The sequence below is a fragment of the Cavia porcellus genome, unplaced genomic scaffold (genome assembly GCF_034190915.1).
Source record: "Cavia porcellus strain 051 isolate PalLab524CR breed Dunkin Hartley unplaced genomic scaffold, mCavPor4.1 scaffold_6, whole genome shotgun sequence".
NCBI classification, from domain to species: Eukaryota; Metazoa; Chordata; class Mammalia; order Rodentia; family Caviidae; genus Cavia; species Cavia porcellus.
In genome coordinates, this window is record NW_026947489.1 from 27,898,946 (window position 1) to 27,920,957 (window position 22,012).

Here is a 22,012-nt window from a genome sequence, read left to right on the forward strand (position 1 = left end):
TCGGTTTTTTAAAATATCATCTGGAGACAATGATGAGAATGGAAACTGGATTTTCAATGAGCCCGGGGATGTTAAAATATGTTCTCACATCCTCTGTCTTCCTATAGGACATAACTGATGAGAACAGGGCATTAGACTATCTACCACTGGTCATTAACTCTTAAAACTACTTCTCTATGAAATAATGACCTAAATCAGCTGTGATGGTACATACCTGTAATGTCAGCTCTCTGGACACTGAGAAGGAAGATTGCTTCGAGTTCAAGATCAGCCTAAACTACATAGTGAATCCTTGTCTCAAAAACCAAACCAAGCAGGGTGTGGTGTCACACACCTATAATCCTAGCACTTGGGAAGCAGAAATAGAAGGGTCAATGTGAGCTTGAGACCAATCTGGGCTCTATAGTGATTTAAGGCCAACCTCAACTACATAGTGAAACACTATCTCAAACAAAAATAAAACCAATAGAACAAAGCAACAGAGCTGGGCATATTGCTCAGTGGCACGAGTGCCTGACTCACAAGCACAAGGTCCTGAGCTCAATTCCCAGTACCTAAAAAAAAGGCTCCAGGTGACAAAAGCCAGAAGAGTTTGGTCTTGTTTGCAGGGTCTTAACCTCATCACACTTTTTGACATCAGGACTTGAACTAAGACCTCATGCTTACCAGGCAGGTGCAATGCCACTGAACTACATCCCCAACCCAACCTCATCACATTTTTTCTAGAAGGGTGTGTGCCGCCATGCCATCCTTGCCAGTTTTGCCCCAGCTTCTTGGATCCTTTCTCATGCTTTAAACCCAAACCTCAAGCTTATCTACCTTCCCTCTCTCCTCTTTAGTTCCAGATGGGAGAACTGGGAGGTATGTATTTTGTTGATTTGGGGGTTGAAGAAAACTTTCAAGTCTTCTGAATTTCCCCATCTTTGAGCAACCTATATTTGTGGGCTTAGGAGCACTAAGATTGCCCTTTTTTGTTTTCCCCTACAATAGGGTCTTATGTTACCCAGGCTGGCCTTGAACTTCTGAATTCAAGTGACCCTCCTGCCTCCGCCTCCCATGCAGCTGGGACTCCAGGCATATGTCATTGCAGCTGGTTAATACTGATAATGCTTCTGAGATTAGGATTTCGCTAAACCTGTACACCTCTGTGCTTCAAAAGCCAAAAAAGAAATATAGAAAGGATTGTTCTTATTTTAAACTGAGGAAATTATAGCATATAAACAGAAGAAAATTAGTAAAAAGCAACAGTAATAGTTGAAAAAAATAAATGATTGTTCTGATTTCCAGTCTTCTACTCAATTTATACAAAATCAAAAGCGATCACAAGCTGGCAAGCTGAGGTTCCCGAATGGAAAGCTGAAGGCAGCTCTGTAGATCTGCCTCAGTTCACACGAACACAGCTCAGCAAGAAAGGAGAAGCACCCCTGTCCTCACCTTGAGGTGGTAGAGCACAACACCTGTACTGAGCACATCATCATCCAAGGCCATCAGGTGCGGCAGGCGAGAGTCAATGACCACCCCAGCCTTCCTCCTGCTGATGTCCACACTGTAGAGTTCTATGAGGGCCTGCCACTCATGCCACTTCTGGGTCCAGTCTTTGGTCAGTCTGTCCATCTGCAGAGGCATAGGAGAGGAACTAGACATTTGGTGGGTGGAGCAGACGAGAGCTCAGAGGTCATCATGAGCTGTGTTCCCAGGGTATTACTTTTCCATGATTCTCACTGTTACTATTCAAAGCTCAGAGGCCTTCACACCTCTTGCAACTTCTAGCTCGGTTGTTAAAGTTTTCTTCAATAAACAAATGTTAACTTTTATAAACAGACAATTCCTCAATAAATGTTACTTTTGAAGTTTTCTGCAACAAGCGCATACTGTTCTAACTAGAAAAAAATTAAATATTATTTTTTAAAAATTAGTTGGTTACTTGGACATCTATGTTTTCAATTTCCCTTTCCCCATTTTATTTCTATGTGATCCAAATCTAGGATTCTCTTCATGATCTAACTCTCTGTTCCCAACATGCAATTCCTTGAATTATAAGTTCACACATGGCACAAAGATGCCCAAGGCACTGAGAAAAATCCTCCCATCAGAATGAAGACTATATGAAACTTGCCTGGACAATCATATAATAAAAAAGTATTCGATGTTTACTGTGTACTAGGAATACACTTAAATATACTGAAGCTTAGAGGCCTTCAAAGCTAAGAGCACCTGAAGGACATGAATAAACAGTGCTGAACATAAGGTCCATTTTCTTCTTTTGGGGGAACGATGACCAGGCAGGCAGCTTATTGTGGGAATGGAAGAACAGACAAGCTCAGAAAAAGAGACTGGATTCAGCTAAGTTCTCTCACAAAAGGAGTACTTCAGGAAAATATGACAAGTTTGGGTTCAGGTATTCACATATTCTAGAAACATTATTTAAATGTTGCAATTATTGAATTCTAAAAATCAGTGAAACTACAGGGTACCTGAAAAGGCCTGGTTTCTGCTTTCTACATTTCTGTTACAGGAAGACAGTATTTTCTGAATAAAAACTCAGAACATATGGCTAAACCAAGGATCTCTGTGTTTATAGTGCTAAAGTTCAGTGATGATAACAAAATGCTGCCATGGTCAGGACATTTTAATAACACATAAGAATGATACAATACTGAAAATGGAAACATTTCATTGTAGAGTCTAAATCTGGCCACTGAAGTAAGACCTGTCATTCTCCTCCTGCTAAATGCCTCTGAGAATCACCATTTAGGACCAGAAATTTAGCTCAGAAGCATAAATACCTGCCTTGCAAGCACGTGGTCGTGAATTCGATCCCTGGTTCCAATAAAAAAAAAAAAAAAAAAAAAAAAAAAAAAAAAACCCTAAGGGATATTTATCCTACTTTTCCAAAACGCTCTGTCCTCATCCTCTCTGGTCTCCTTCCTAGTGGGTCTGTGTCATCCAGTCTTTGCTCTTTCAATCCACCCTACATACAACTGCCCTATTGTTTCTTCAGTACATGCCTTTGCCATAATGTCACTAACCCGACCCAAGACGCTGGTTTCTAGGATGGCCTTGTCTCCCCTCCACGACTCGCCACTACCAGTGCCTCTCTAGCCAGCCTAATCTCCAAGCTCACACTTCCACATGGCCTCCCCTAGTTCTGTGGCTGTGCTTCACTCACTCAAAATGCCTTCCTCCTCCTTTCTAACAACTATATGAATCTCTCAAGGTCAGTTCTCTGGCTAGTTCGAGGTCAGTTTTCTGACTTTACACTCTACCATATGGTATCAGTTCTGAAAACCCAAGCTACAGTAACTTCTTTCTTGCTGAAACTTTTTCCCTCTAAATCATATGCTTCATAAAACATACTCATCTATGTAAGTATATCCCACTAGACTATAAACCATGTAAGAACAAAGATTCCTTTGCATCTCTTGCAGAATCACACTAAGCACATATCTTGGACTCAATCAATGAACACATTAGCTGACTGACTTCCTGACTGGAAAATAATTTTTCTTTCTAGGTCACTGGCACTATCCAAAGGGAGTTATTATGAACTCCTAGGAGAATAAAACAGAAAACTGGAAAGCTATTTACAGCTCCTAAGGCAAACACATCCCCCACTCAAGCCTCAAAGGAAGAAAAGAGTCAATTTTTAAACTAGATAGACCTCTCTTCCCTACCTAGGAAGAATGAATGGAAGGAGGGCTAGGGATATAGCTGACAGCGCTACTGGCACAGTGTCTGCCTGGCAAGTCCGAGGTCCTTAGTTTGATTTCCAGTACAAAAAAATGAATGAATGGAGGGAGATCAAAACTATTTCCAAGGTAAAATAAAGCACAACTAGCCCACCCAACATACTTACCTTCAATTCATTTTGGAGAACAAGTTCCTTCAGATTTTCATCCCTGTCATGTAAGGAACTAAAGTTTCTCTAAAGAAACAGAAACAGATATGTGCTGTGATGTCTTCCTGGAATGACCTACAGGCAAGTCTCACCTTTAGATTTGTAAAGAAGAATAAAGGAAAAATGCTTTACTATTAAAACAAAAAATAACTCTGGATCCTAAATCCTGTATTTGGGCTTACATTAGTGCAAAAGAGAATTCAAGCAACTGTCTACTAGTGACTTCTTGCCCATGCTGGCCACACAGAGCAAGGGGCTTTTAGGCAAGTGGCCTATGGACTAGAGATGAGACCAGGAAAGGATGCCCAAACCCACTTGAGGTTATCTAGAGATAGCAAAATAATTCCCCTCCTGTCTTAGTCCCACGAATGTCAATTGGAAATAGGGAGTGCAGTAGGATCAGATGCCATGCAGAAAAAAGAAGCTCAAGAGGAAAACTCCATTTAAATACAGAAATTTCTGGTTGCCAAATACCAGCTCGAAACTCAGCAGCATGGCTTTCAGCCTCCTGATTTCTTCCTTGAGTTCTCTGATGAGCTTCACATTTGCATCCTGAAACACAGAGAAGTCAGTCACTGAGGATTGACTGAGGTCTCAACCAGCTGTGAAATGCTACACGCAATTAGCTTGGAAGATGTGGATTACTTCTTCAGAATAAGTTCTGCAGCTCTTGTTCTCGAAGTATCATCTCAGGACCAGGGATACTAACTTCATCTGAAAATCTGTAGAAATGCAAATTCTGGGCCTGGGATTAGCTTAGTAGCACAATGCCTGCCTGGCAGGCACAGGGTTATGAGTTGGATCTTGTTACAAAAAAAAAGAAAGGAAAGGAAAAGAAAAGAAAGGAAAGGAAAGGAAAGGAAAGGCAAGGCAAGGCAAGGCAAGAGGAAATTTTGACCTTACCCAGACCTATGAGATCAACAATTCCAATGGGCTGGAGTTTTAATGAACTCTCCAGGTGGTTCTTGCATGCACACTAAGGTTTGAGACTCATCACTCTCCTGAGTGGGAGGTCAGGAAGCTAGCATTAATCCCAAAGCATTATACATAGAAGGTGCTACTACTCTTCCTACATTGGGATTAAATTTACCTAACTATTGTATACAATGTAATTATATTCATTGTGCACATAGTATACAATGAGCACATGTAATGTATTAAAGGGTACTTATTGTTTAAATACAAATGTTCATATCTCATTTCTTTTTTACGTTGAATAAATGTTGATGTTCTTGTTAAAAAAAATTTACGTAACTACAATGGTGGATTTTTTTTGGGGGGGGTGGGTTGAGATAGGTTCTTGCTGATGTGGTTCTGGCTGACACTGAACTCACTATGTAGCCCAGGCTGATCACTAATTTGTGATAATCTTCCTGCTTCAGCCTCCCGAGAGTTGGGATTATACACACACACACACACACACACACTGCCACTCCTGGCATTACATTGCCTTTTAAGACAATTTCTGTATTTGTGTGATCACCAGTTGTGATACTTTGGTTGGAACTTGAAGATAAGATAAAGAACATTTAGAATATTGTAATTACTATTCAGTTGTCAAAACCAACAAACTCTCTAGTTTAAAAAGAGAAAAAAAGGGGCTGGAAATTTAGCTCAGTGGCATAAGCATCTGCCTTGCAAGTGTGTGGTCATGAGTTTGATCCCTGGTACCAATAAAAAAGAAAAAGACAAAAAAAAAAAAAAGAGAGAGAGAAAAAAAGCTATCATGATTTTCTTTACAGTAGGCCACCCTTTCTCCTGGGTAACCTTTTATTGCTTTTCTCCTTTTACTTGGCCCATGCTTGCTCAACAGAGCCAGTCTGTCCCTCACTTTTCATTTTTACTTTCTCAAATAAACTTAGCCACTGCTTTTTGCTCATTTCATTCAAAAAGAAAAGAAAGAGAATTTCTTATATTCCTTCTCTTTTAAATTTAAAACAAGAGAAGCCATTGTAATTTATACAGGAAATATGAAAAACTACAAGGCATAAATAATATTAACTGAAAACAAAAGCAGTAAACAGAAACTTCTAAAGAACCTTGCTTAGTGTGGCACTGATACACTGAAGATCTTAAGAGGAATGATTTTAAAGAAATATCTAAAATATGGGGCTGGGGATTTAGCTCATAAGCGCCTGCCTTGCAAGCAGGCAGTCGTGAGTTCAATCCCTGGTACCGATAAAAACGAAAAAGACAAAAAAAAAAAAAAAAAGAAATATCTACCCTAACCCTAACTATCCATAAAAGGTTACTAACTATAGTTTGCAGGAATATCAGAGAAGAACACAACAGCACTGAAAGAAAGATTTTCAAGTCTGACAAGTTGGGAAAAGTACAAAGAAAAATAAAATCCAGAGAAAAAAATAAGCACACTGTGTGAAGTACACCAGACCAATCTACCAATGGTCTCACCTCATTGACCCGTGGTTTGTTGATGATGTTCTTGGCACTGGATGCATATCTCAGTGTGCTCATGGTCTCAGTGTAGCTGGTGTGTGCAGGAGACACAGCTGAAGTGGAAGTTAGAAGGTAGGTCAGACCCTTCCAGTCCCACACTCCACCACTTACTTCCCTTGCTGCTACTGCCCACACTACCTGCAAGCCCCTTGAAGAAAGGGGAACATGCAAGGTCAGGCTCTTTTCTGAGGTGGAATACTCGCCCTACACAGAAGCAGTGTCAGGAGCCCGCTTACTAGCAATCATGATGGTCTTCGAGTTGCCTCCAAGGCTGTCCTTCAGCAGCCAGGTCAGCACAGAGTCCCGGTATGGGATGTAAGACTGCCTCTGGGAGGGTCCCCCATTGCTGGTGATCCCACTGTTGTCACCACTGCTATTGGCTGAGCTGCTGAGGCCCTGGCAGTTACTGAATGCTTGGGAGTTCTGGGCTTAATACATAATAAGAGTGGAAGAAAGAAGGAATTATGAAGCAAACACATTAAGACAGAACAATGGACACAGGACAGTCTGCAGGACACAGACTTAAGTGTTACACAATTTATCCCATTTTGAATGTGACAGGATGCTTCAAATGCAAGCACTGGACCAGACTTTGAATGCATGATTTGAATTGACATTTCATAGCTGTTCCCTCCTTGAAATGACAGGGTTACAATGAGGCTCAGACTGTACTCTATCAATCTAGCACAGATAAATATAAGTTTTTCATGCCTCAACCCAAAAGGTAGCCTTGTCAAAAAAGCACCTTGTATCTAGCCCACTCTGACAAAATGAAAATAATACAGGTTATTTTCCAAAGTCTCCCTCCCACCCCAATCACTGTCAATAAAGCAAATACCTAAAGTAGAGATGACAATTCCGAGAGTCACAAGGGACTTGTTGATATTGGCTCCTTCAATAATCCGGTCTTTACAGTAACTAGGGTCTGCTCTTTCACTAAAACACAATCAATAAAAACAAAAATAAGAACTACTTTTGTAATGTTTGAAAGGTATTATCCACATACAAAAAAGGATATTATCCTCATACAAAAAAGATATTACCCTCTACATCGTATTGATGTTATAAAAGACCCAGATAATAAATTCACTTTAGAATTCAGCTTTACACCAGGCATGGTGGAGCACACTTGTAATCCCAGCACTCAAAAAAGCTGAGGCAGGAGTCTGGGGCAAGCCTGGGCTACATGGTAAGTTCAAAGTCACCCTGAACTGCATAGGGAGATTCTGTCTCAAAAAACAAACAAATATCAGTGCCTACATTCCTCTTACCCATACTAAGAATCTGATTTATTTAAGATTCACATACTGGGAGCTTCAAAAGGAACCCAAGAGACTTTAATGAGCAGCTAAGACAGAGAAACCCTGATAGAGAGGATCTGCCGGCCACCAACACTCTTAACCCAGCACTCAAGCATTTGTTTTTGCTTGTAGACAGGGTCTGGCTATATAATCCATGCCAGCCTTGGATTTACTCTATAACCTAGGCTGGCACTGACCTTGGAATTGCCTGCCTTCAGATGCTGGGATTATAGGGATGCACCACTAGCCTGGTAGAATTTTTTTTTAAATTTTCTCAGGATAAAACGTTAAAAAAAAAAGACTGGATCAAGCTTATTCTGTGTAAAATAGGCAGAAACAAGGTTATTGTCAAGGGAGTAATTCTCTTCGGCTTTGAAATCTTAATTACCTGCCTGCTAGGTCCACAAGATTGATTTTGCTTACAATCTCGGAGGGAAGGTTGTTCTCCACAATTGCCTAAAGGAGAAAACACATTTAATGTAGTCATTTGCATTTTTCCACTAGATACTCTCTTAACCAAGATGATATTTTGGGTTTTTATCCAAATCGCTCAAGAAATCTATATTCTAATATGCTCTGAACCAGATGAGATCTCAGCATCTGACAGACCTAATCAGTAAGTCCTGGACCAAAATCACTAGCAGGACTTACAGGGAGAAAGCAGAGCAAATCTCCACGAAGTCCTCAGAGTGCCCATTTCAAGCACACGAAGAATTTTAGTACAATATACCAGGCAAACAAGATCCTCAAGAGGCTCATTCATCAGCAGAGAGCCACAGTATATGGGCTGGCACTGAGGTTTGTTTCTCTAGTCAACCTGGGTATAAAATTGCAAGGCTAAGAACTCTATACATCCTCTTCAGGGGCACCCAACTCCCCATAGAAAAATGACTTTATCTTTTACCCAGCATAATTTAACATAGGTGTAAAATTTCTGTTTCACAAAAATTTAATGGTATATATATCCATATCAAAATCTAGTACTGTTGATAATAAAACATCTAGCCAGGCACAGTGGTGCACACCTGTAATCCCAGTACTCAGAAGGCTGAACTACATAACAAGATCCTGTTTCAAGGGGCTGGGAATTTAGCTCAGCGGCATAAGTACCTGCCTTGCAAGCAGGCGGTCGTGAGTTCGATCCCCGGTACCGATAAAAGTGAAAAAGACCAAAAAAAAAGATCCTGTTTCAAAACAGGATCCCACATAAACAACTAAAAGGCAGAGCTCTACGCTTTTGCCAGGGCAGGTTAACGGTCAGGTGACCTGTTTGAATTGGCTTTAGCTGACCTATTTCCTCCCTAAGATAAGTCCCACCACGGGCTATAGCTTTAATCACTGTTTAAGTGCAGATAATTTAAAACCCTATGCCTGACAACCTGAAGGGAAAAAAAGAGACTGTTTAAGATTTAATTTAAGAGGAAGCAGCACCCTCCATGAGCCAGCAGCAGTCAGGACGGCCAGGAGAGAATCAGGAAACAGAAGCAGCCTCCTGGGCACCGGTAGTTGGGCTGACAGGGAGAAAATTGGGAAGCAGCACCCTCCCATGCACCTGCAAACTAAGATGATAGCAAAGTGAAGGAAGAACTTAATGCTTGCATTGTTTGATTGACTTTGCAGACCTAAAGCTGGTACTCTGAGCCTCTATTTAGAGGATAACAATATGCAACATAATAACTATTATGGATTTCCTACTGTCATGTTTTTGCCAATGTCATTCTCATTGTTTTATTTTATTTCACTTTATTATTTTATTTCTTTTAAAATAAAAAATTAATAAAAGATGTGAATGTACAAAAGCAGAGCCATCTCCATTCTTAGTTTTTTACTATTGCAGTAAATGCAGGAGACAATCAGTTGAGAACAACTGATTAAGCAGAGCTGAGGGACTAGAAATATGAGCTGAACCATCAAGGGACTCAAAGTACAAGTTGGACCATCAAGGGGTTCAACTATGTGGCTAAGGGAACTTCACTTAGACAAGTTTCACCCTTATTTCACAGAAACTAAAGGACTAGGTAACGCCAACAAGTGACTTCACCCTCGTTTCCTGATGAGTTAATGGGTCCATACGTGGAGACAAAAAGCCACTGGGAGACTTTCTTCTGCACTTAATGCCAGCATCACTCAAACACCTGTCTAGTCTGTGTGTTAGGATTTCCCACAGGGTGCTTTGCAGACCCTTGAGTCTCCTGCATCAGATGCCACTGTAAGTAGTCAAGACCTTAAGCTGTCTCCTTCTCTCTACAGGCCCCAAGCTGAGCCAATGGGGAACCTCTTGAACTTTACCATCACATACATTTTACTGACCTCACCCTTAAGTCCTACTGGGAGAGGTTTGATCTTGACAATCCAAGACAAGAACAGCTCCCTATTACTGCAATATGGTTTGGGTTCACTACAAACTGGGAGGTAGTGACAGATGAGGATGGGATGGTACTTTAACCTATGAGACTATTCTCCAATTATGGCATTTCTGCTTAAAATATACAAGGGGAATGAAATGCCTTAGGCTTTTGTAACTCTATCAAAGAGAATGTTCAGGAACTATGGTGTTTAGAGTGGTCTCTGAGGAGGAAGATATTCTGGATGACCCCGTCCCGAGACCACTACTTGTCTCTGAGGGAGACGTAGGTCCTCTGATCTATTTGATGATACCAGGAGGTCTCTTCTACTTCCTCCTATGGTCCCCAGGTCAATAAATTAGGGTCCTTTTTTAGATACAGGTATACAAGAGGCTAGGAACTATATAAATGAACAATGTGCTTGAAAAAGGGAGAGAAATCACCCTGGAAAGGTTATTTACCTTCAACAGAACCAAACTGGGAGTATAACACTAATGGGGGAGTGAGAATGATGTCTGATGTGCTAGCTGCTCTTACCAGGGAGATAGGTATGTTTGGGTCTTTTGTAAATATACTGGTATAGGTCCACCTTCCAGGGAGGGAGAAGCACTAGTAGGACATCATTTCACCTGTCACTCAGAGTAAGCTTACAAAAACTTCAGATGGGGCCACAGGCACCTATGCTGGACATGGCCTTTTCTGAGTTCAAAATTCAGGATCCAGAAAAGGAACAAAAGAGAAAAGTTATGATAGCTGTCACAACTGACAATGCTTTAAATCCATCCAGGTCATCTAGAGAAAAACCCAGGGACAACTGGGAAAAGAGTTCCTTCCTATTTCAAGTATAAGAGGACCACATTGAGCACCAGACTGCACCAGGCTCTGTATGTGAAGGAGTTAATGTACCTGACTCATGGCACTGGGCATTGACTCTCCCTGCTTCCAAAGAGGGGCTAGGCCAGCCATAACCTTCATTTTCTGCTCTGATGATTGAAGGGACCCAAGATAACTTGCAATACCCCTTTTCATGGACATCATGATCTCCAAGGAACCCTGGGTAATCTTAGATGTCATAGGTGAACCAGTTACCTTCATTCTGTTTTGACTTACTTCTCTAGAAAACCCTTATCTGGATCTATAGCCATATTGTGGAAAAGGAACTCTAAAGAGATTCTTTGCAGTTTTACTAGCAAAAGAAGCTACAAAATTAACTTTGGGTCAGAAATTAGACATCCTAACTTCCCATCAGGTCACAGTCATTCTGGAGACAAACAGCTACTTATCTTTAACAGGGAAATGGCTTACCATATTCTGAGACATGCTTGAAGTTATTAGAAAAACTTAATTACTATTAACCCTGCACCTTTCATGTCTACAGGCCCAGGAGTTAGCCATTACTGTGAATGTGTGATCTCCCAGACCTGTGCAAGCAGGCAGGACATCAGAGACCTGCCCCTTCAAAACCTTGAGGAGGCAGAGTTCACTGATGAAAGCAGCCTACCTGGTCAATCGTCTATAAAGCACAGACTGGAAATTCTATGACTCCTAAAAGCAACCCATCTTCCCAAGCAGGTCATAGTCATCCACTCTAAAGGGCACAAGAAACATGTCTGAAGTCTCCTTGGAAAATCAAAAAGCTGATAGTACAAAGGACAGTCCTACAGTCCTTCAAGGCCCTAACTTTATTCCCAATTCCTAAAGAATTCTGGTCCTTCCTCAAGGGACACAGTGACAAGCCATAAAAATCCTACATGAGAAGTGGGCTTCAATCTTTTGCAAAGGTAGAGAGAGACAACAGACGCTACACTGAGCTCTGGCAAAATTTTGCCAAGTGACATCTGAGCCCTGTCTCTGACTGCTGCCGACAGTGCTCTTAAGTTTGTAACATGCCCCAAACTTGGCTGTTGAGCCCATTTGAGATGTTATATGGCAGGGGATTTCTATTCTCTGATAAGATAGTAGACTCAGAGACTATGAAACTCTTAACAGTATCTTACTAATCTGAATCAAATATTACAGGCTAACTAAAAGTATGGGAACAGAGTCCTGTCAGTTCCTGGTCCAGGACCACTTGCTATTCGCCTTGGAGACCAAGTGCCTGTAAAAACTTGGAGAGAGGCCAGGTGTAGTGGTGTACTCCTGTAATCCTAGCACTGGGGAGGCTGAGGCAAGAGGATCACTGTGAATCTGAAGCCAACCTGGCAACTATTGAGTTCAAGGCCAGGCTGAACTACATAGTGAGACATTGTCTCAAAAAAAAAGGAAAAATAATAAATCTATTAATCTTTAAAAAGGGAGGGAATACATACTGACCAATTAAAGTCAAAATGGAAATGTCCCTTGTTAGTGAATCTTGCCACACTTCTTGCAGTAAATGTGGAAGAAATAGGTGTATCTTTGTAGAATAAAGCCAGAGCCATCTGAACTGCCTGGAGAACAAGCTCACCCAAAAGGAGAAAACTACTTCCATGAGTCTCTGGAAGACTTAAGATTTTTCTTCAAAAAGCAAGTCTCCAGTGCTTTCAAAATTATCTGTGTCTTGTCTTTAATCTGTTTGTCCCCCTAATCAGGGATAAACTTGTAGGCTGGCTCCTATACATTGTTGTGTGCTATGCTGTCATTTAGCGCGACCCTGTCTCAAAAAATAAATAAATAAATAAAATTTCTTTAGTTTTCTTTTTTTCATTTTGATTAGGTTTGGTTTGGTTTGTTTTCTTTGAGTCAGGGTCTCCCTGTGTAGTGCAGGTTGGCATTGAATTTGCTTATGCAGCCCAGGCTGCTCTCAAACTAAGAGCAATCCTCCTGTCTCAGTCTCCTGAGTGCTGCACCACGACACTACCCACTTCAACTTTTGGTCCTCCCGTTTCAACCTCACCTACTGGGACCTCACCTACTGGTCACCTAGTGGGACCACAGGCATGTGCCACTTTCTATTTGTTGGCCTATAGCTTTGTATTACTGTTAAATTACTTGCCTTAAAAATAAAATCATTTGCCTTGTCAATCAATATAGAAATTCTACCTACCCCTACAAATTATACTGATGTTGAGAGACGCAACTGTAGATGAAATGAAAACCAATTTAAAATCTGACTCAAATTTTAACCTTAATTGTTCTCAATTAGATGTTAGGCAAACTACAGTACCTGCCATTTTCTCCCTAAGTTCAAATACTCAGTGATGTAATGTACTTCACAAGGAATTATTACATAATTTTAAGGCATAAAAACACAATATGACATCTGTCTACCTTTTTTTTCGCCCTTTTGAGATAGGCTCTCACTATATAATACAAGCTGGTCATGAACTTACTTATGCAGCCCAAGCTAGATTTAAACTCACAGTGATTATCCTGCCTCAGACTTCCAACTGCAGGATTACAGGTGTGTGCCACCACATCCAGCATCTCTATCTGGGTATCTTTTAAAAATCTCTAAACATAAAGGGTGGGGTGGGGGGTTTCTTTAGGGATTTTTGGTGCCAGGAATCAAACTTAGGACCCTGTGCTTGCCAGGCAGGCACTGTACCACTGAGCTATATGCCTGGTGTCAGCATAAGCTTTAATAAAATGTAAATGTTGTTGCTGGGCATGGTGGTAAATGCCTACAATTCTAGCACTCAGAAGGCTAAAGAAAAAAAAGTCAAAAGTTCAAAGCCAGACCAATATACTCAGTGAGCCCAAGGCCAGCCTCAACTACACAGCAAGAACTCTCCTCAGAAAAATAAAAAACAGTGACAACAGAAAGAACATGAATTCCAGCACTCAGGAGGCCATGGCAAAGAGAACAAAGTCATCTCTGACGCTTTCACAATAAAGTCTAACTGGTCTAAACACAGCTAATTCTAATAAGTTCATTATAATTTGATTGAGGGCCACTATTTTCTAAAAAGTTAGGATTTCTTTATTCCATAGTGAACCTAGGTGGTTTGATATTTTATTGCTTTATCTTCCTAAGAATGATAAAAGTATCTTTATATAAGAACATACAATGCTCTACCTCTAAAAAGAAAATGTAAGCCAGACGTGGTGGCTCATGCCTGCAATCCCAGCACTCGGAAGGCTGAGGCAGGAGGAACGTTGCGAGTTCGAGATCAGCCTAAGCTACAAAGTGAGTTCAAGGCCAGGCTGAACTGCACAAAGAAACCCTGTCTCAAAAAGACAAAAAAAAAAAAAAAAATGTAATTATTCGCTAGCTACAGAAATAATTCCTGTGTTTTAGGAAATGATAGATGTTCTGTGGAGAGCTGGCATACACTATGGTATTTTAACCAATTTGATATTTTTGGGACTAAACATCAGTTTAATCTAGTAATTGCATTTCCCATGGAAGGAAAACTCACCAACTTATCAAAACATCGCATTCCCAAACAGTTACAGTAAGGACAAATTACTTACCAAGATCACAAACAAATGACCATGAAATACCTCCCTAAGTATTTATTTCACTTTATAGTTTGATTTTCAATGAGAATGAATTGTTTAGCCTCATGTTATTTAAAAATGCTTAACTATTTAATGTGAAACTTCATTATGAAGCTTTTATTTAAGTCATTCATTTCCAATATTCCAATTCAAAGAAAAGCTTTTGCATTTTTAGGAATTTTGCAAGACTTAAATTTCCAAAATTAAAAAGTGCAAAGAAGGGGCTGGGGATTTAGCTCAGTGGCATAAGCGCCTGCCTTGCAAGCACACAGTCGTGAGTTCGATCCCTGGTACCATAAAAAAAAAAAGTGCAAAGACTTGTTTTAGCCTAAAAAATTCATTGCTTCTGAGTTGGCACATCAGACTACGGCACATTTTTTAGTGAGATTTTTCCTAGGGACCAATTTTAGCATATTGTAGTCTGTGTGAATACCTTGTATAACAGATGTTCCGAATAACAATTCAACATTGAAATCTAATTTCATCAGCTCTTCTATTTCTTAGAAGTCTCACTTTTACCACTTTTTTTTTTTTTTTTTTTTTGAGACAAGGTCTCACTATGCACTTTAAGCTGGCCTTGAGCTTACTTTGTAGCCCAGGCTGGTCTAGAACTCTCCATAATCCTCCCGGCTCAACTTCCCGAGTGCTGGGATTGCAGGTATGCTCTATGATGCCGGGCTACTTTTGTTATTTTTAACTTCATATTCTTTATTCTAGCTTGGCCAACTGACCTATGGCTCTCGCTGTGGTGGCGGCAAGATCTCCCTACTTGACCACTGTACTATCTTGATCTGCTGGCATTTTACTGGATGAAATATCCTTTTGTAGTGCTACTATTTGTCTTACCATACTTTTTACCTGGCATCAATACAGCACTGTAGCTCTTTGACAGTTACTATTTACACTACTTATCCTTTTCCATCTTTTAAATTTCAATCTATCTTTGTCACTGAATCTAAAGTGTCCCTCTGTGGCCAGCACATAGCCATATCTGATAACTTTTTTGTTTTTGAGACAAGCTTTCACTATGCGATTCACACAAGCCTTGAACTCACAGCAATCCTCCTTGCCTCAGCCTCCAAAGTGCTAGGAATACAGGCATGCACCACCATGCTCAGCAAGACTTGAAACCTTGAATCATAGTGTGTCCACACTTAATGTAACTTCAGATGTGTTTAGAATCACAAGCTATTTTTCTATTTGTATCCTGTATGTCTCATGCATTTTCCTTGATGTTACTGGTTCACAGCCCATGATGTTACTGGTTCACAGCCGTTCCTCAGTATCACAAAGGGTTAGTTTCATGACCTCTGTGGATACCAAAATCCAAGGATGCTCAAGGATCTTCTATAATGTGAAACGGCACAGCATTCGCATATGTAACCTTGAACAAACCCTCCTACATACAGTAAATTATTTATAATACTCAATACAATGTAAATGTATAACTATATAACTCCTGCATAATTCAAACGCTAAAGAAAAGAAATTCTGTACATATTTATACAGATGCAACTATCATAGGCCTATTTACATGAAACATAATTTGTGGATATGGAGGCCAACTGCATGTTTACTATACCATTTTAATTCCTGATGATTTTCTTTTCAATACCAGGGATTGAATTCAGGGTCTCACATATGCTACACAAGTATTCGTTATTTTTTTTCTTTCAAGACAATGTCTTGCTATATAGTTCAAACCGGCCTTGAATTCACTAGGTAGCTCCAGCAGGGCTCAAACTTACAGTGATCCTCCTGCCTCAGCATTACAAGTGCTGAGATTACTGGCATGCATCATACCTGGCTTACATAAGCATTCTACCACTGAACTACCCCCCCCCCCGCCCCCAGTCCTTGTCTCACTGAGTTAACCAGGCTGGCCACAAACCTGTAATCCTATTGCCTTAGCTTCCCAAATGCTGAGATTACAGGTATGCACCACCATGCCTGGCCTACACAAGCATTCTATCATTGAGATATACTCCTACCCCTTTTTATTTTGAAACAAAGTCTCACTGAGTTGACCAGGCTGGCCACAAACCTTTGATTCTCCTGCCTCAGCCTCCTAAGTATCTGAGATTATAGGCATGTCACTATCCCTCGCTCTTCTATTAATTTGCTATGTTTTTGAGGCAGGCTCTCACTATATAATTCAGGCTGGCCTTGAACTCTCAGCAATCCTCCTGCCTCAGCTACCCAACTTCTCAGATTATAGGCATTTACCACCATGGCTGGTTACTCTTTTATTTTTTTCCCTTTTCCTTCATGTTTTGATGTGTATGTTTGTACTTAGTACTATTAGAGTCCTTAAGCTGCTTACCTGTGTAATACTTTCCAACAAATTTGAGGAGTTTGGGGTCATTATTTCTGTCTCTCTCTTTTTTTTTTTTTTTTTTTTTTTTTTTGGTACTGGGAATCAAACTCAGGACCTTGCACTTGCCATTTGTTTTTTAATGTCTTATTTTCTTTTCTCTCTTTTTTAGGGTCTCATTACACAGGTAAGCATCCTTGACATGGCTCCATAGCTGCGTGGCGTTTTGTTCATCTTTATTCTATCTTTTTACTCTCTTCTAGAAACTGGATGATTTATATTAGTCTATTTTCAAGCCCACTAACTCTTCTGCCATCTAAAATCTGATATCAAGTTGGGCATGGAGGCTCACCTCTGTAATTCCAGCACTTGGGGTGGTGAGCCAGAAGGATTACAGCAAGTTTGAGGGCACCCTGGGCTACATAGTGAGTTGAAGGCCAGTGTGAAGACCCTATCTCAAGCAAAACAAAAATAAATAAATAATAAATATTATATGACCCCCACTAGTGAATGTTCCATTTCCATTAATTTATAATTTCAATCCCAAAATTCATGTCAAAAAATTTAATTTCTATCTGGGCATGATGATATACATCTGTAATCCTAGCACTCTAGAAGCTGAGGCAAAAGGATTGCCATGAGTTTGAGGCCTGCCTGGACTACAAAGTAGAAATTCAAGGCCAACCTGAAGTACACAGAAAGACTCTGTCTCAAAAAAAAACTAATTTCTGTCTTTAGGATTCTCCATGAAGTCATTGTCATCAGGTTTTCCTTTAATTCCTTAAACACAGTTTCTTATTTTTCTTTTGTTTTCTTCAGTACTGAAGAATGAACCCAGGCCTCTGTGTGTGCCAGGCAAACACCCTGTTTCTGAGTTGCAGGCAAACACTCTGTTTCTGAGTCCACATCCTATTTTATTTTTAATTTTGGGACAAGGGCTTGCTAAATCATCCAGGATATATATCTCATATTACAATCCTTCTACCTCAGCCGTTCAAGTTGCTGAGATTAATGACATGTGCCATTATGTGGGGTGACACAGAATGACTAAATCCAACATCTAGGGCATGTACAGTCACTTTCTATTGACTTTTTTCTCCTCACTCAGCACAAGTCACAGCTCTTATTTTTGTGTGCCTTTTTTTTTTTTTAGTTTTTTTGAGACAGGATCTTGTGTAGCCAAGGCTGGCCTCCGACTGATCCTTCCTCCATCTCCCGAGGGCTGATATTACAGGGGTACAACACCATACCCAGCTAATGTTTTATAATTTTTAATGCAATATTAAATATCTTAGAGAGCACTAGCAACTCTAGATTCTGATCTCTGCTTTTGAAGGTAGCAAGGATGTGTTTGGACTAAATCTGTGAGTCTCTAACATATGCGGCCAAAGAGATCTCTGTCCAGTTCTTCCTTTGTTTCTAGATTCAAGTCTTGTTTCCTAAAGACTGCCCTGTATTTGCAGAGCTTAGTGCAGAAGTTACAAATCAAACAACTGGATTCAATAAGACTTCCAGTTTCTGTTGGTATATCTAGGTATGGGCAGGGAAATGCATTAAAAATTCAGGCCATTTTTCAGTTTGCCTAGCATCCACTGGCCACAGACCCTCCAGGGGCTCCTCTGAACATATGGGCAGGTTCTGTCACACTTGTGTGGGTAGCTTGGGCCTAATTAGTTTCCATTATGTATGTCCATAGCTCTGGTACCTAGGTTGTATGAGGATCTTGTCAAACCTGCTGCGGCTGCATCACCTCCATCTATTAAATTCCCAGACAGTCTGCCAATTTTGGTCTTGCCTGAGAAATACCAACACCTATGGCTAGTGAAGCCACTTACCTCTTTGTTTCCTGGTCATTGGTCTTCACCACTTGAACTGACAATGCTCAAAATCAAGCAAACTTCTATGTCAGGAACAACAGCAGCAAAACTGCTGGTTCCTGGCCTCCCCTTCCCTGACTACACTTCCCCATTGACCGAGCTGCAGGGATAGATGGGGATGATGGAAATAGCACAAAGAAAGAACACCATTGAGCTGAAACCTGAAGTTTGGTATTTTCTTGAATAAATGCTTCTCAGTTTGTCATATGCCTTTGACTTACTTTAAAAATACAAAAATAATTGTGTAGCTTTGAAGCTGCATAGTTTATGGTTTCTTTGCTCAGTTCTTTTGTTTTGTTTGAAATGGGGTGTCATGGCTTGTTACTTTGCTGCCTCTGTCTGCCCTGCTTTGCCATGAATTGTTTCTCCTATGATATCCCTCTGTCTGCTTTGCAGCCAGCTAACTACAGACTGAAACCTCTATGAACTGTGAACCAAAATAAATCTTTTCTCCTTTAACTTTAGGTGTGGGTATTCTGTTTCAACAGCAGGATAAGTAACTAAGACACAGGGTCTCACCACGTAATTGAGGCTAGCCTTGAACTCACTATGTGGCCCACGCTGGCCTCAAATTTCACCATGATCCTCCTATCTCTGTTTCCTCAGTGCTGACGCAATAGGCATGCGCTGCTACCCCAGGTGAGGTTCCTTTTTGTGGACAGGATTTGTCAATCTCCTCATTCTACCATAATGGAAATAAATTTTCACTTTTTTATTTTAATGTTTTCATTTCAATCTCAATTTTCATTTTAAGTAAACTAATACTGATCAAATAAACACAACAGCATTCTGAAATGTTAAAAGCAAACTATCAGTAGAAGATTGCTTTGCGGTGGTACTGGGGATTTAACTCTGGGCCTTTGCAGTAAGCTACATTCCAGTCTTTTGTTTTTTAATATGAGAAAGGGTCTCACTAAATTGCTAAGTTTCCCATGCTAGCTTCAAACTTGCTATTTTTGTGCCTCAGCCTCTCAGAGTAATTGGATTAAAAACATGCCACTACCCTAGACTACCAGAGACTATTTCTCTGAGTTTTTATGAACTATCTCTACCCTTTCTTAAGGTACACCTTAATACATTCCAAGTAGGCCCCTTTATATTGTTAGGTCATATTAGAAAACCATATTAGAAAACCATGGAAGACAGGAAGAAAGAAAAAAATAAAAAGGAACATAAAGCCAGGTATGGTGGTACATACTTGTATTTCCAGTCTGTAAATTCAGGATTGCTGCAAATTCAAGAACAGCCTGGGCTACACAGTGAGTTCAATGCCTAACGTACATGTTGAGATCCTGTCTCAAAAACCCAAAACAAACAAAACAAAACAAAAGAATGCAGTCAAAGGGAGAAATAGAAGAAATCTCACCAAGTATGAGCAACCAACCTGTGAGTAATAAATAGTGAAGATGGCATGGGATCTGCTACTGGCTTCATGAACATGGGTAGCTGCTGTGATTCTGTGTACAAGAGAAAACACAGTTAGTACAAGGGTTGTTTATGCATGGTAGACCTTGAAGGATCCATGGGGAATAAAAGAAAAATTAGTCCTGAAGGTCACAGATGAGAATCAAAAAACATCATGTTAAATCTAGTACAGTTACGAAATGGTCCAAAGAAGGCAGAAGCAGTACTTTTTATGCTGATAGCAGAGAAAAAAGATTAGTTTCACATCAACTCACACTGAAACACTGTTTGAAAAGTGATAAAAAAAGATTAGTTGCACATCAACTCACACTGAAAAACTGTTTGAAAAGGGATAAAAACTAACATTAGAGTGAAAAGGGGAATATTAAGGTATTATAAACCTGGAACAATATCCCTAACACAGACTATTTAAAGAAGACAAACAAAGATAGAGAGCTTGCTGGAAAAGACTCTAAGACAGAGAAAGGTGAACTGCAGCCAGCCATCGTGGCACACAGCTATAGTACCAGCATTCTGAAGTCTGAACCAGAAAGGTCACCTTAGTTTCAGACCAGCCTCCACTACAGAGTGGGTTCCAAAAAAAGAAAAAATATTAATTTGTGTTGGAAAGCCTTTTTGAAACAGGATCTCCCTATACATGCAGGCTGGCCTTGAATTCTCAACCTCCAGAGTGCTGGGATTATAGGCATGTTCCATCACACCCTGTTCAAAAAGGCTTCTGAAGTGAGATTTCAAATTATATCAATGTCATATTTAAATCAGAAAGAACTCAGTCTCCCTTAGAAATCCATTCCAGTGCTCACCCTTCGAGCAGGGAGCCTTCCCTTTATCTACACCCAAATTAATCACACTTTTGTTTAAGACTACCTCAGACTATTTCATTGATTTCTGTTCTTATGGGAGCTGGATAAGTGATGAAAGAGGTCAAAATCTAGAGGCTGATCTCTTAATTTAAAGATAAAGATGAAGGCCAGGGGCGTAAGCTCAGCAGCCTAAGTGCCTGGTTGGCAAACGTGAGGTCTTGTGTTCAATCTCTGGTACCAATGAAAAAAAAAAAGATAAAGAGGAAAAAGTGAAGCCTGACAGTTAAAGAACAAAACCTTCAGGGCAACCTGAAGACTAGACACAAGTTCTTCTGAGAAAGTTCCATGAGAGCCCAGGGGGACATTAAAGTTAATTTTTTCCTTCATTTTCAATTAAAATGAAGGTCCTGTTATTAATAATAAACAGGAGACTCTAAATACTTTTTTCCTATAGGAAATAAAAAGTTCTCCTAAGCACTAATTAATAGTTTAGGTGTTTCATAATAACTAAATTTTAGAATAGCTTTTAGAAGAGCCTATAGAATTTAATTATTCATAGTGAATTTTAAAACAATCTTGGAAACTGGGTGTGGTAGCACATGCCTGTCCAACACTCAAGAGGCTGAGACAGGTAGACTGATGCAAGTTCAAAACTAGCCTGGACTACAAAGTGAGGTCAAGATTAGCCTGAACTGCGCAGTGAGACTCTCTGTCTGAAAAAGAAAAAAAAAATTTAGGGTGGTCACCTTATAAGTATCCAAAAACAGAAGAAAGGAGAGGATAAAGCACGCAAAAATCCCTTTTTTGATCAAAGTAGTAAAAGCTGTATATACTAAAGCAAAGTATAACATGTCTCTGGACTTATTGCCTGTTATTATCATGTCAAGAACAAAGTCCACTTCATTTTTACTGAAAAGAGCACTAACCCTCAATCAGCACTCCTTACCCTGGTGATACAATGTTCTGATAAGGGCCTCTCGGTGTGGATGTAGGGAGCTGCAGACAGAGACAACTGTGTCGCCACAGTCCACAGGGGAAAGAACACAGGACAGGAGACTGAGGCTGAAAGAATGATGGGAACACACAAACCCATTACCTGTTTGCTATTCCCTCTTCCAAGAGTTGGATTACTTGCTTATAGTTGGTAACTACATGTTGAGACAGACCTAT

General features: G+C 40.1%; 1 protein-coding gene across 9 annotated transcripts in view; it reads right to left on the reverse strand.

The window, feature by feature from the left end:
• Positions 1–22,012, reverse strand: part of Stard9 (StAR related lipid transfer domain containing 9) — a 113,699-nt gene that overhangs the window by 35,969 nt on the left and 55,718 nt on the right. For 8 of the 9 annotated variants that reach the window (XR_010047771.1, XM_063249550.1, XM_063249549.1 and 5 more), the window contains 9 exons: positions 21,939–22,008; positions 19,999–20,071; positions 8,045–8,112; positions 7,194–7,291; positions 6,592–6,783; positions 6,311–6,408; positions 4,373–4,450; positions 3,857–3,925; positions 1,435–1,614 (listed from right to left, as the gene is read on the reverse strand). Coding sequence is in view for 8 of the 9 variants with exons in the window: in XM_063249550.1 (XP_063105620.1) it covers positions 1,435–1,614; positions 3,857–3,925; positions 4,373–4,450; positions 6,311–6,408; positions 6,592–6,783; positions 7,194–7,291; positions 8,045–8,112; positions 19,999–20,071; positions 21,939–22,008 (926 nt within the window). In the remaining variant the exon portion in view is untranslated. The remainder of the gene's footprint in view (positions 1–1,434; positions 1,615–3,856; positions 3,926–4,372; positions 4,451–6,310; positions 6,409–6,591; positions 6,784–7,193; positions 7,292–8,044; positions 8,113–19,998; positions 20,072–21,938; positions 22,009–22,012) is intronic. The other variant, XM_063249547.1, reaches the window with a different exon arrangement.